Source organism: Mustela lutreola, chromosome 8 (assembly GCF_030435805.1).
Source record: "Mustela lutreola isolate mMusLut2 chromosome 8, mMusLut2.pri, whole genome shotgun sequence".
Lineage (NCBI taxonomy): Eukaryota > Metazoa > Chordata > Mammalia > Carnivora > Mustelidae > Mustela > Mustela lutreola.
In genome coordinates, this window is record NC_081297.1 from 1,595,658 (window position 1) to 1,608,786 (window position 13,129).

The 13,129-nt window shown below is 54.6% G+C and overlaps 1 protein-coding gene across 4 annotated transcripts in view; it reads right to left on the reverse strand.

The window, feature by feature from the left end:
• Positions 1 to 13,129, reverse strand: part of DIP2C (disco interacting protein 2 homolog C) — a 346,775-nt gene that overhangs the window by 62,409 nt on the left and 271,237 nt on the right. For all 4 annotated transcript variants that reach the window (XM_059183672.1, XM_059183673.1, XM_059183671.1 and 1 more), the window contains 6 exons: positions 11,401 to 11,510; positions 10,160 to 10,240; positions 4,928 to 5,051; positions 4,374 to 4,495; positions 3,924 to 4,035; positions 3,727 to 3,836 (listed from right to left, as the gene is read on the reverse strand). In XM_059183672.1, the coding sequence (XP_059039655.1) occupies positions 3,727 to 3,836; positions 3,924 to 4,035; positions 4,374 to 4,495; positions 4,928 to 5,051; positions 10,160 to 10,240; positions 11,401 to 11,510 (659 nt within the window). The remainder of the gene's footprint in view (positions 1 to 3,726; positions 3,837 to 3,923; positions 4,036 to 4,373; positions 4,496 to 4,927; positions 5,052 to 10,159; positions 10,241 to 11,400; positions 11,511 to 13,129) is intronic.

Here is a 13,129-nt window from a genome sequence, read left to right on the forward strand (position 1 = left end):
GCTGTAGCTCTACAGTCGGGAATAAGGCAAGGATGCTTGTCTTCACCCTGTCCACTTGGCATCGTACTAGAAATTCTAGCCCAAGCCATTAGGTAAGAAATATAACCACAAGGCATTTAGGTTGGAAAAGTAGAAGTAAAATGATCTCTGTTCACAGGTAAAATGAACTTATATGGCGAAAACACTAAAGATTTCACATAAGAATTATTAAAAAAATCATAAATTCAGCAAAGTGGCAGGATAAGAAGTCATTAAGCAAATATCACTTGCATTTCTACACATTAAATGAAAAATCTGAAGAAAAATTAAAACAAGTCTACTTACAGCAGCATCAAAGCATCAAATGGTTGGGAACTAACCCATCAAAGTATCAAATGCCTGGGAACTAACCCATCAAAGCATCAAATGCTTGGGAACTAACCCAATCAAGGAGGTACAAGACTTGTACCATGAAAACTATAAAATATTGCCGAAGAGTGTCCACAATTGTCAAACTGTGGAAAGAGCCCAGAGGTCTGTCAACAGATGCACAGATAAATAAGATGTGGCGCATACACAATGGAATACTATGTAGCCATCAAAACCCCCCAAATCTTGCTGTTTGCAACAAACGGGGATGGAACTAGAGGGTATTACGCTAAGTCAGAGAAAGACGTTTATCATACGGTCTCTCTGATATGAGGAATTTGAGAGGTAGGGCGGGGGGCTGTGGAGGGAAGGGAGGGAAAAATGAAACAAGATGGGATCGGGAGGGAGACAAACCATAAGAGACTCTTAATTTCATGAAACAAACTGAGGGTTGCTGGGGGAGGGGGGTCGAGAGAGGGGGTGGGGTTATGGACCTTGGGGAGGGTATGTGCTTTGGTGAGTGCTGTGAAGTGTGTAAACCTGGTGATTCACAGACCTGTACCCCTGGGGCAAATAACACCTATGTTAACTAAAAGAAAGTTTTAGAAAAAAAAAGAAAGAAAAAAAATGTTGCCAAAGAAATTAAGACATAAATAAATGGAAATGTATACCATAGTCATAGATGTCACTCCTATCTGAAACAATGTGGACTCAGTGCCGTCTCCGGGTGTTATCTGCAACTAATGAATCATTGAACATTATGCCAAAAACTGATGATGTACTATGCATTGCCTAATTGAATTTAAATAAAAAAAATTTCAATGATTTTTTTTTGTAAAGTAGAAAATGCATCGTGTTAAACGTCAAACAAAATCTCCAGGAAATCTGACTGCCAAAACAATCTTAAAAAATAAAGTCAGAGAACACACACTTCCTGATTTAAAAGCTTCCCACAAACACACAGTACTCAGAACAGTGCAGCGTAGGGACAGAAACTGATGCACAGATCAATAGGGCACAATACAAAGCCCAGAAAAAAAATAAAAAACCCTTGAATTTATGGCCAGCTGATTTTTTACAAAGGTGCCAAGACCATTCAATGAGGGACAAGACAGTCGTTCCAACAAAATGGTGCTAAGAACGTTGGATCTCTGCATGCAGATGAATGAGGCTGGACCCTTACCCAAAACCACATAACTAGTGGTTTCAGAAAAATTAACTCGAGTTGGATCAAAGATGGAAATGTAAGACGCGACACAATAAAATTCCTAGAAGAAAACACGAGACAAAGCTTTACGATACGGGTTTGGCAATGATTTCTTGGATGTGACCAAAGCATAGGTCAGAAAAGAAAATTGGACATTATGAAAATTAAAGAATTTTGTTCATCAAAAGACAGTACCCACAGGATAGGCAAGGGTTCGGGGTTTAATATCCAGTACGTACAGAGAATTTGTTAAGACTCAACAACAACGACAAAAATCAAGCAACTTGAGCCAAAGGACTTGAACAGATACTTCTCCAGAGAAGATGGACAAGTGACCACTGTCTGCAGGAAAAGATGCTGAACATCACTGATCACCAGGGAAGATGCTCACCATCACTGATCACGAGGGAAGTGCCACCCGAACCACAGTGGGGTGGCACCACGCGTCCCTCGGGATAGTTACGGTTATGAAACACAACAACCAAACCAGTGAACGCTGAGAGTTGTTGGAGGCAGGGGGAGGAGGGGATGGTGTGGCCACCACGGAAAACAGCATGGCGGTTCCCTCCCAGATCAAAAACGCAGTGACCATGCATATGGTCCAAAATGGCATTACCCAGAAGACCTAAAATCAGTGTCTTTTTTTTTTTTTTTTTTTTTTTTAGGATTTCATGTATTCATCTGACAGAGAGGGAGAGTGAGCGCATAAGCAGACAGAGACGCAGGCAGAGGGAGAGGGAGAAGCAGGCTCCCCGCCGAGTGGACAGCCCCTCGGGGAGCTCAATCCCAGGACGCCTGAGCCCAAGGCAGACGCTTCACTGACTGAGCCGCCAGGTGTCCCTGAATCAGAGTCCTGAGAGGCGCGTGGACATCTCTGCTCACAGCAGCAGCGTCTCCTACAAGAGCCAACCCTTGGAAGCAAGCCTACTGTTCGCTGACAGACAAATGCACAGGCCCAGTGGGAACACGTTCAGTGGAATGTCACTTAGCCTTAAAAAGGAGTTCGGACCCTGCAGCAGCACAGCTGAGCCCCTGGGGCATCACGGTACTTTCAACGAGTCATGCACAGAAGGACAGTGCCGCAGGATTCCATGTCTGTGGGGTCCCAGAGTCGTCAAAATCCCAGAGACGGAGGAAGATGTGGGTGCTGGGGAGGGGGCTCTTGGCCAACAGGGGTGTCAGTTTCACAAGATGCGGCGAGCTCTGGGGGCGGACGGCGGGACGCCCCACAACAGCGTGAGGCTTTTTAATGCGACCGAACCACAGGTTGGTGAATTTATGTTAAGTGTATCTAACAACAATAAAAAAAATGGAGAAAACAGCAGAGAAAGAGAATTGAGGTGAATGACACCAATGGAGGGTCAGACCGTGAGGGTGGGCCAAGGGCTTCCTGAAACTGGGGAGTCCCAGTCCCGCGACAGGGACACCGCCCACGCCCTGAGGGTCCTCGTGAGGTGCCAGCCATAGCACGTCCCTGAACAGCACGGGGTTGGGAGCACCCGCCCCCCGGCACACAGGTTTCTTACAGGGCTGCACTGTAAACGTTTCTTCTCTCCCTCGTGACTTTTTCAGCACAATTTTCTCTCCCCCGGCTGACTTTACCATGAGAACACACTGTATAATACACAGAACACCCAAATTAGCTGCTAATGGACTGTTTATGTCCCTGGTAAGGCCTCCGGTCAACAGCGGGCTCCTGGGAGCTAAGTTCTGGGGGCGTCACAAGTCTTACATGGATTTTCGACTACACAGGGTGGGGTGCTTCTAACCCCCAAGGTGTCCAAGGGTCACTTGCAGCTCCATTCTTTGGTAGGAGTGAGGGTCAGTGGTCAGCCAGCCAGGACAGAACGCAGGCTAAAAGGGCAAGAAACCCCAGTGCCCAGTGTTTTAGAGCAGAGCACTGGGGTTTGAGAACCAGCAAGGAAGGAAAATGTGTGGCTTTTGCTAGGGGCTGATGAGGCTGTGTTTACACCCAAGAACTAGCTGGAACGTGTGGGAAGAATCGGCTAGCCTAGCTCACCGTGGACACGGTCCCGCAGCCTCAGGAAGGGCGGGCATGTGCTGCTCGCCCGCACCCTTTCTAGCCCGTGCTAGAGTCCCGCTCCCAGACGAGCACCGGGGACGGCCCCGAGCGGCTTGTGACCGCACAGCGTGCACACCGGGCTTCTCACCTTCACTCCGGCGAGCATCCCGGTTGTGGACACGCTGAAGTCGAGATAAGCGAGTGTGTCTGGGTTGGAAGGTTTGTAGATCTGGGCAGGCCGCTTCTTTGGCAAATCGTCTGGAGCAAAACAAAGGCATTAGTATCTCTGACCCAGTGGAAAAGCAGACGAGCCCATGCAAGTGTCTGGCAGGCCTGAGGACTGACCTGTGTCCAGGATGGGGGGCCAGGCCCTGACGTCTACGGCCGCTGCCGCCTCCCTGGACCGCAACAACTTGCAGATGAGCTGTGTTGTCATCAAGCAGGCGGAGCGACTCACCTGCAGGCAGAAAGCGCTGCTCACTCCAGTCCGCAGGGCCGTCAGGCCTCCTAGCACCTCTCCGGGTGCTGTGGGTGAGGAGTTCCTTTCTCCAGGGCTCTCCAGTCCCAGTGCACCAACAGCACCATCCCCAAGGAGCTGAAATCCTACTTCCAGAACTAGAGGGTAGAGGCCACACCACCTCCCTAGCCCTGGAGCCAGCCCAGCCCCAGGATTTCTGAGCGAGAAGTCCCGGCACTGGGGTCCTGGCAAGGGGGAGCCTGGACTGGGATCTGGTGGGTCAGGCCTTGCACTGGGGTCCTGGAAGAGGGGAAGCTGGTGCACCCAGGCAGGGTTACCTCCACGATCATCTTCACGGTCGGCAGCGTCGTTGCAATGTTCTGTGGGTGTGGGGGGCGGACGGTGATCGGCACACAGCCCGCGTAGAGGCAGCCGTAAAATGCCGCGATGAGGTCTATCCCTAGATAGGAGAGGACAGACGCGCTCACTCACTCGGTCGTCCCCACCAGGTTCCAGCCCGCGGCACCGAGACTGCTGGCCGAGTCTCCACGGCCCGTGACTTGCGTTAGGCTTTGGCTGTAACTTCCCGCTGGCCTGTCCCCTCAGAGCAGCCCACAGTGTGATTTTTGTCGTTCCACGAAGCAATGACTTCATTCTACAGTGACCTGTTCCGTGCAGGACTGAGTCACCGCCCGACCCGCGAGCTACCTCAGATACATAACAAAACATGTAGATACAGACGCCCGCAAAATCACCTCTGATTTACGCCCTCGGTCGCTCAGCACACACCACCGTCCCCACCAGAGGCTGTGAGCAGACGTGGCGAGCCCCCCGGAACGCAGGGCCAGCAGCAGGGCCCCGCGCACGCGCCCGTCCCTCCCCACCTCTTCACCTGGTGGGTAGACGAGAGCCACGTGGTCCCCGTCCTGCAGGTGTCCTCTCTCCATGAGCATCACGGCGATCTTCTCGGCTCGCTTGTGCAGCTGCACGCACGTGAGCGAGCTCGCTATCGTACCCTGGGGGTCGCAAGAACAAGGGGTGAGGCGTTTCTGAACACGACAGGCTCTACCGAGAGCGTCTGCAGTTTCCCGCCAATTCCCGTACTTGAGACGCACACGCGCGTGGTCGTTAGTGTGTCTGCACACCTGTGTGACCAGCAACGGTCAGCTTTCGTACACAGTGGCCCCCCAGAAGACCCCATGCCAGGAGCGGTCCCTTCCTTCTCTTTCCTGTCATCAGCACCAAAGAGCATCCGGATACGCTGGAGTTACCAAGAACACTTTAGTTTTTACAAGATTTTATTTATTTATCTGTCAGAGAGAGAGAATACACAAGCCGTGGCACAGGCAGAGGGAGAAGCAGACTCCCCACTGAGCAGAGAGCGTGACGCGGGGCTCGGTCCCAGGATGCTGGCATCATGACCTGAGCCAAAGGCAGACAGTAGACTGACTGAGCCACCCAGGTGCCCTAACAAGAAATATTCTAAAAAACAATTACTTAGGGCGCTTGGGTGGCTCAGTTGGTGAAGCGTCCAACTCTTGATTTTAGCTCAGGCCATGGTCTCAGGGTCACAGGGTGAAGCCCTGGGGAGGCATGAAGTCAGCTTGAGGGTCTCTCCCTCTCTCTGCCCCTCTGCCCGCTCACATGCTCTCACTTTCTCAAATAAATAAAATCTTTTATAAATAAATAAATAAATAAAATCTTTTACTTGACCTAAGAAGTAGCTAAACTAAGGAAATACATCAACCTGGTAATTCTGGGACCCCAGGGCAGTAAGAGTCAGTGAGGAATGAACAGGAAAAGTAGACAAACTGAAAATATTTTTAAGAAACACCACGTCAGAAGTCGAAAAGGTCTAAAAACAGACAAAACAAAGCCATGGTGAAAAAACAAACAGTAAAGGGAAAAACGCACTGCTGAATTCACTTTATGTAGACTTTAAATACGGAGAAACAGAAGGAAGACACATTTGGATCAAACAACACCTTAAAAGCACGGCTGCAACCTCCTGAGGTTCTACAATTATCTCAGAATCAAGAGATGAAGGACATCAATAAAATAGGAACACTGCGCTTCACGATCAAACTCTATTTTAAAGGGACTCCCTGGGGCCCCGGGCACGGTGACAACACCGTCTGTTCCCATGGAGCAGCCAGTGGGCCAGCGGCCACGGGAAGAACAGGGGGACACCGCCATTTTCTGGGACTGCGCACGTCGCATGCGGAGAATCAAGTCCCAGGCACGAGCGGCGAGCACAGTCATGTAGGAGGAGGTAAGGCTGAGTGCACAGAAGTGACCAGACCCAGGGGTCCCTTGCGAATGGGAAGGGGCACTCCAGTAACAGGGCTGCTCGGGGAACACAGGAGAAGTCCTGGTAATATGGCCTGTGTGTTAGAAACACCTGCTTGGGGTGGGGGGCGGGGACTGTCACCGTCAGGATGCAAACCCCAACACTCCATGTTTGCCAGAATCACCCACAAACTAACAGACTATTGTGTCGAGCTCGAGGAAGCAACATGTTCCCCTCGCCGATGTGGAAGCGGTGCCCAGGCCACAGGGGGCCGCCCTCAGGCTCGGGCCCCTTCCCACGGGCTGGGACTGGTCTCCCCCACGTTACACTTCTGTGACGGGAACCCTCTCATTGCTCATGTTTCCGTGCACTGTCTCTCTTCTAAGAAAGGTTAAAATGCCACCCACGGCAGAGCACGGTAATGCTGGGTAAACACGGAGACCGGAGGCTGCCGCGGGAGACACAGCCAAATCCTGAGAGCTCAGAGCCGCCGACACCAGCCACTCCCTGAGGTCCACTCCTGCAGACCACCACTGTGCACTGGAGCCAAAGGCACAGCTCCTGGACCCAAACGTCCCTCAGGCAGTTCAAAGTGAAAACGGGCACAGCTGATGGGGGCCCGGGCCCGGTCCCGGCCGCACGCTGGCAGAGGTGGGGACCGCCCCGTCCCCCCGCCCTGGGGACAGCCGGCACGCCCTGCTGACTGCCCGGCGGGGACAGGCCAGTGGCTGGTGGGCGACAGCACACCACAGTGGACAACAATGGCAGGAGGGCTCCTCCTCACATCCCCGCAGAACTGGCCCTGTTGTCCATCCGGCCTGTGCCCTCTGGCTGCCAGTGCACCTGACTCATCTTGGGGGGGCAGGTGCCCCTGCTCTGATGGCTCCAGTTCAGGAGCTGACCTTCCCTCCAGTTTCGGGAGATCCGAGGCCAAACCCCCATCCGTGACCAGCTTTTCCGTCAGCTCAGAACCAGCAGGTGTGCGCAGGTCTGGAAAGACGTGTTGGCCCGAGGGTGTGAAAATTCCCACGGACACACTTTAGAAAAGGGGAAGTTTCATTGCGGTGCTGCCCTGTATCTGTGGTGACCTCCGACATAGTTCACGAGGCTGCTGGTGGCTTTCTAGGAGAACCCCCACCCTCCAGCAGGCCCTGAGGGCCTCACGCGTTCCGGAGTCAGCCACCGGGACAGGGCGCCCAAGCTGCCCAGAGGGGCTGCGCTGGGTCTGGGAGCGCTTGTCCATGGGGGGCCAAGGTGCTGCCTACTCCCCGCTCCCGCAGGCACAGGCCGACCCCCGCCTGACTCCCGGGTGGCTGCTCCCACACAGCCTCCTGCCTCCAGAGAAACACCACCGGCGTGGGCTCTGAACACCAACGAGGGGTCACAGGCCTGCGGCCCCTGAAGAGGCAGCCCATGACCCCATCAGCCCCCAAAGGAAATGGCGGGGTTTGCCCAGTAGGAGCAGAAACCACCATCCCGGAGCCATCAGGGCTGACCTCCCCTAAAGGAAGCTCCGAGGGATCCTGATGGATGCGGGGAAGGCTGTGCACCACCCAAGCCTGTCCCGAGCCCAGAACTTTCAGGGTCAAGGCTGGTGAATTTGCGCACCATTTTGAAGTTCAGTATGAAATTAAGGAAGAGAAAACTCGAGGAATGAAGAAAAAGCCAAATAGGGTTTACGTTTTGAAATTCTAAAGACGTTGGTAAAGTTAAAGAAAAGGGTGAAAAAACGTGGATGAGGTTTGGTCAAAACACACCTGGTCTCCCCCAGCCGCCTTGGCCACAGAGACCGCCCCCAGCCCACGGCGCAGCCCGAGGCCGCTCTGGGACCCGTGTGGGGCCGCCGCCGGGAGGAGGGGGCTGGGCCCGAGGGTCAGGGCTGAGGTTCTGCAGGGCCAAGCCCTGCCCCACGTCGCGCGCCGCCGTGCCCCAGGTGGTGGGCAGGTCCGCAGGCCAGTGCAGCCCGCATAGGCCCGCCCCCCGAGGGCTCAGGCCGTGCCCCCCCCCCCCAAGTTCTGGGGAAGTAAAGCCCGCGCTGCGCGCACAGCACGCTGACCCACAGGGGATCCACGCTCGACTCTCACTTCTTCCTCACCTCATGCCATCTTCTATAACTTTTTTTTTTCCAATTTTTCCTTCCTTTTCCCCATCCAATCTTCTGCTGTCTCTAAGGAAGCAGGAGTCATTTCTGTGACTCAGTTCTCCCGGGATCCAGCCTCTAGCTACATCAGATGGCTGTGATCACGGGGTCAGGGACGGGAACACCCACCACCCAGGCTAGAGCAGCTCCGGAGGACCGGGTCGGGGCATCACCCCATCACCCGGGGGCCATCTGATGGCTCTGCTCCCACAGGGGCCCTGGCTCGTTGGGTGCAGCTGGAACAGCTCAGTCTCCCTCGCTGCTCGGACAGGCCCTCTATGAACACGCAGGCATCTCTCTGAGTCTGGGGGTGCGGCAGGGGTGGGTGGACGGGACGGGGACCTGCCTCTTGCTGTCTCGCCGCCTGAGTTGACGGAATGCGTCATGTCATACCTACGAGGCCAGCACAGTGTCTGGGAAACTAAGCAAAAGGCATAATAAGCACTGGAGCAGACGTCCCCCCTCCCAGGGGGCAGAGGACAGTCCTCCCTCTGGGTCATCACTCTGCAGGGGCTACTGGAAATCTCTGGAGGACCACGGAGAGGACACAGAGGAAAAACAGTCTCCAGGACAAATAGGAACAACAGGCAACGTCCGAGAAAGCGATTAGAGGGGAGTCTGCAGAGCCGAGGGCCGCGAGCACGGCAGCCGTGTCGGGAAGGCGGGGCAAGCAGGTCCGTTCTGTACCTAGAGGCTGACGGAGCGAACGCGGGTAAGAGGAGAGCAGGGGAGGCACGTTTCAGGGGCTCCGGCAACGGCACAGACCCTCCGGAGCCCAGATGCAGCGCCTCCCGTCGCCATGTGCCTGGGAGCACGGGAGAGTAAGTGCCAGGAACACTGGGCCCAGGGCAGGCGCCGCGACGGAGGCCAGGGTGGCAGGAGCGCTTTCTCAGACTCTTCCTGGGGGACGCCTTGGACAGATTCAAGGACCGAGTGACCCACTGGGTCAACTCGGCACCCACAGCTACTCGAGACAGTTGGGACGACTGCGGTAAAGACCAGAGGTTGCTTCCGGGAGCTGCATCCCACGGAAACTGGTCTGATAACTGGATGTCCAGACGTGAAACCCAGTTGTGTGGTTGGTACCGCCTTTCACTTGTCTGAGCAATGACTGTACATGGCAGGAGGTGGATTTGCACACCCAGATCTTGATCTTTTATGATTCTTAGTGGCTGTAACCTCCTCCAATCTTACATACCCACACCTGTCAGGAAGAACTAAGTTTAAAATCTACTTGTCGGGCTTACTTCCAGAGCAAAAAAAAGTTAGGTGTATCAAGACTTTCGCATTTGATTTGTATTGTTAATACTCTTTGCTTTCATACTGAAGGTCTCATGCTTAAGGTCCCCTGCAGAATGGTACTGGATAAGCTCACTTTTCCAACGGGGAACGTCAGCGCAAACCTTCATCGCGCTTGTGAGACAGAAGCGGTTTTCTTCCTTAAGAATGAAAGTCTACAGTGAAAGCCTCACTTTCTACTCACAAAGAAGTAGTTTACCGACAAAAGTAAACACAAAAATGTGCCATAGGTCTGAACTGTTCCCTGTTTTTTGGGGGAGATATCGCCCCCCAAAATTGCTAAAATCGTGTGAAAAGGCAACAAATAAATGAGAAGAACGTCACGTAACACTGGAGAGAAAGGATGAGTGGGAGGAAGAGAAAGCTGCCCCAGAGTCGCATGCAATGGGCCTCACCCTACAGTTGAGCAGCGTGTACAGGACGTGATCGGGGGTGGTCTGTGCCCTCCACTGCAGGACCTCCGACAGGAAAAGGAACTGGAACAAAGCACAGGCGTTAGCGTCAGGCTGTCTGAACAGACCGTGCCCGCACAGATACCCTGTGTGGCTCAGAGCAGCGCACTTTCCCGCAGGGGAACGTGGATAGCCTGTTGAACAAAATGGGGAGACTAAGCCAGCGCTCACGGGGTTTTTCCTGGATGACTTGGAAGGCACTGTGCCCGACTTGGACGCGCCTGGGCAGTGGTGCTGTGCCTGGTCAGGGACGTCTCCTGCCATCTGGCCAGGCTGGGAGACCTGCATTCCCCTTACAGACGGAGCCGCCAGCACAGAAAATCCCTTCTCCTGGGCTTCCAGAAGAGGGTGGTTTCTGGGGGCCACAACGGCACAATCAGTTCGACCCTGTTCTTGTAACGGGTTCTCTTCTATTGGCTATTTCAGGACGCTCACTCCCCGAGGTCGGTCAACAGCACTGCCAGCCACACAGACTGGATGCATCCCACAGACTCGGGCTCTAGCGAGAAAAGACCAGCCCACCTCGTCATAAGAAACACGCAGATACCCCTTAATCTACTTCATTAACAGAAACGACCTGTGACATGGGGACATGGTGACCAAGTGCTTTCAGTGATCGTAATTCTGCTTGTTACCAAACTGGCAGTATTTTAAATGCTTGATTCTGTGACATTTGCTGGTAGCTCACACAGACTGGAGCCATTGTCCGGTGACTCGTCGGACTCCCCAAGTCTGAGAGGTTGTGATGGGGAGACAAGCCGATGCTGTGTAAGGTGGGTGTGGCACCGTATTTCTCCTGCAGCCCCTACGGACATGTTAAGGATGCCTTGTTCCCCAGCCGGGGTTGTGAATTTACATTTTCCTGAGTTCCAACAATTACAAGACTGAAGCCCTGCAGCCAGGTTGCTGTGAGGCTGTTTGGGCATGAAATCAGAGCTCGCAGGAAGGTGAAAAACACGTGTCATGGGACACTAGGACAGGACAGACTTCCAGATGCTGGCCCCAAGCCTCTGCTCACCCGTCTGTGCACCCCAACAGACAGAGCTCCCTTGGGGGGATGATACGGTGCGTCTGCTGGACGGACAGGCCCGAAGCAAGAGGCCGGCCGTACACAAGGACCAGCAGACAGTGACACAGCTGCCTGGGGGCACAGGGTGCAGAGAGCTGCCCAGCCTCGCGCTCACCTTGCGGGCCTGGTCATTGTCTTCGATCTGGCCCAGGTCCCTGCCGCTGGCCTGTGCGATCCTCTTCCCGGACACCAGGTTCCCCACCATCACAGAGGCGGGGCCGATTTCTAGAAAGAACACGGGGAAACAGGTGAACTTACGACAGCACCTCCCACTGTGGCGTAGCGCCCGCCCTGGGGAAACCCCTCCAAAGGTCACGCTCTGAGCAAGTCTCATTAGAACAGGGCTTCCAGCGCGTCCCAACAATGGCACTGACAGCAAACTCCAAGGTCTCCATTACAGGTTGGAAATAAGCTTTCGCGAATCCCGCTGCCTCTATTGTCGCGCTGGGGGGTTGCTGGGATCTATCTGGGTTAGCGTCTCTGAGCAACGACGCAGCAGAGAAGGGATGAACACAGACACATCTCGCTGCCAGCCATCTGGGCTCCGGACCACAGGTGTGGCGCTGGCCCGAGTTGCCGCGGCGGCCGTCTGAGGGACCACGGACACAGAGTGCTACGCAGGTTTTATAAACACGTCCTGTAACACTGCCGAGGGCTCAGTCACGGCCACTGTCCGTCTCCCGGACGGCACGCTCTGGGCTCTCTGCCAGGCCCGCGGAGAGGCAGACGGCGGAGCCAAGAGGCTCCCGTCCAAAGTTCCTCGGACAACACCATTATGGACTTGATGATCAGCACTCTTTTCACGGGAGAAAGGCAGATACAGTCCGCTCTGATAGCTTTCTTTTCTTTTTCAAAGAAAAAAAGTTTCTTAAAGAGCTGCAGAAACTCAAAATTCCTAACTACAAGAAACTGCAGGCACCCTCTATGTTTCTCAGGGTGCTACCACTCACTGTTTTCATCACACACGAACGTGCGTGGACGGGGGAGGGCTCGCGGTTTTAGGGGACCGTGCCGTCGCGTGAGTGCGCGAGAGCAGGAGGGGAGGGGGGCAGGCATGGACGGGACGGACTGCGAAGGAGGCAGCAGAGATAACCAAGATGCCAGTCCCCACTGAATCAACTTCTTATTAGACCTTTACCAAAGGTCGACCTACAGGCTTCGAAGTCGGGGCATCGGTGCACGTGTTATCGCACACAGAGAGCTGTGTGTCCACAGCTCAAGAAGTCTCGATGTGGGCAGAGGTGTGCGGCCAGTGGCTGCAGGCAGGCCGGCCTCCGGCGCGCCCTGGGGAGAAGGGCAGGGCTGCCAGCCCCGTCCTCCTCTGGGCACACGCGGCCGCCCGGACCTGGGCTGTCAGGAACTATGTGCAACCTCAGAGCAAAGCAGGAGAAGCCCGGGGCTTCCAGGCGGGACCGAAACTGGGACCAGCCCCGGACACAGGTTTCCAGGCTCCTCCCGTGGGCTTCCTCATGTGAGGCCATGTCTGGGAGCCCCGATGCCGGGTTCCGTGTCGCCGCAGAACACGCCTTACAGACTCTGCTCCCCCATGTCTGATTTGTCGTGAGCTCTTCTCTTGGCTCTTAATAAAGAAATTCTGGAGGAGGAAGGGTGTTTCCACAGTTAAGAGAATGAGAAGCAAGTGCGGCAGGCTGACGTGTGCACAGTGACCGTTGCTGCTGTGTGGACGGAGCCCCACCGACTGGCCCTGTGCTCCGTGGCTCGGGATCTGTGGGTGAAGCATCCTCGGGGACCACGGAGGCGGGGACCGTCTCGGGACTCCACTCTGGCCTAAGCTGACCGGAAGTATTCTCCGTGATTCTGTGAAGAATTCAAGCGAGGAGAGC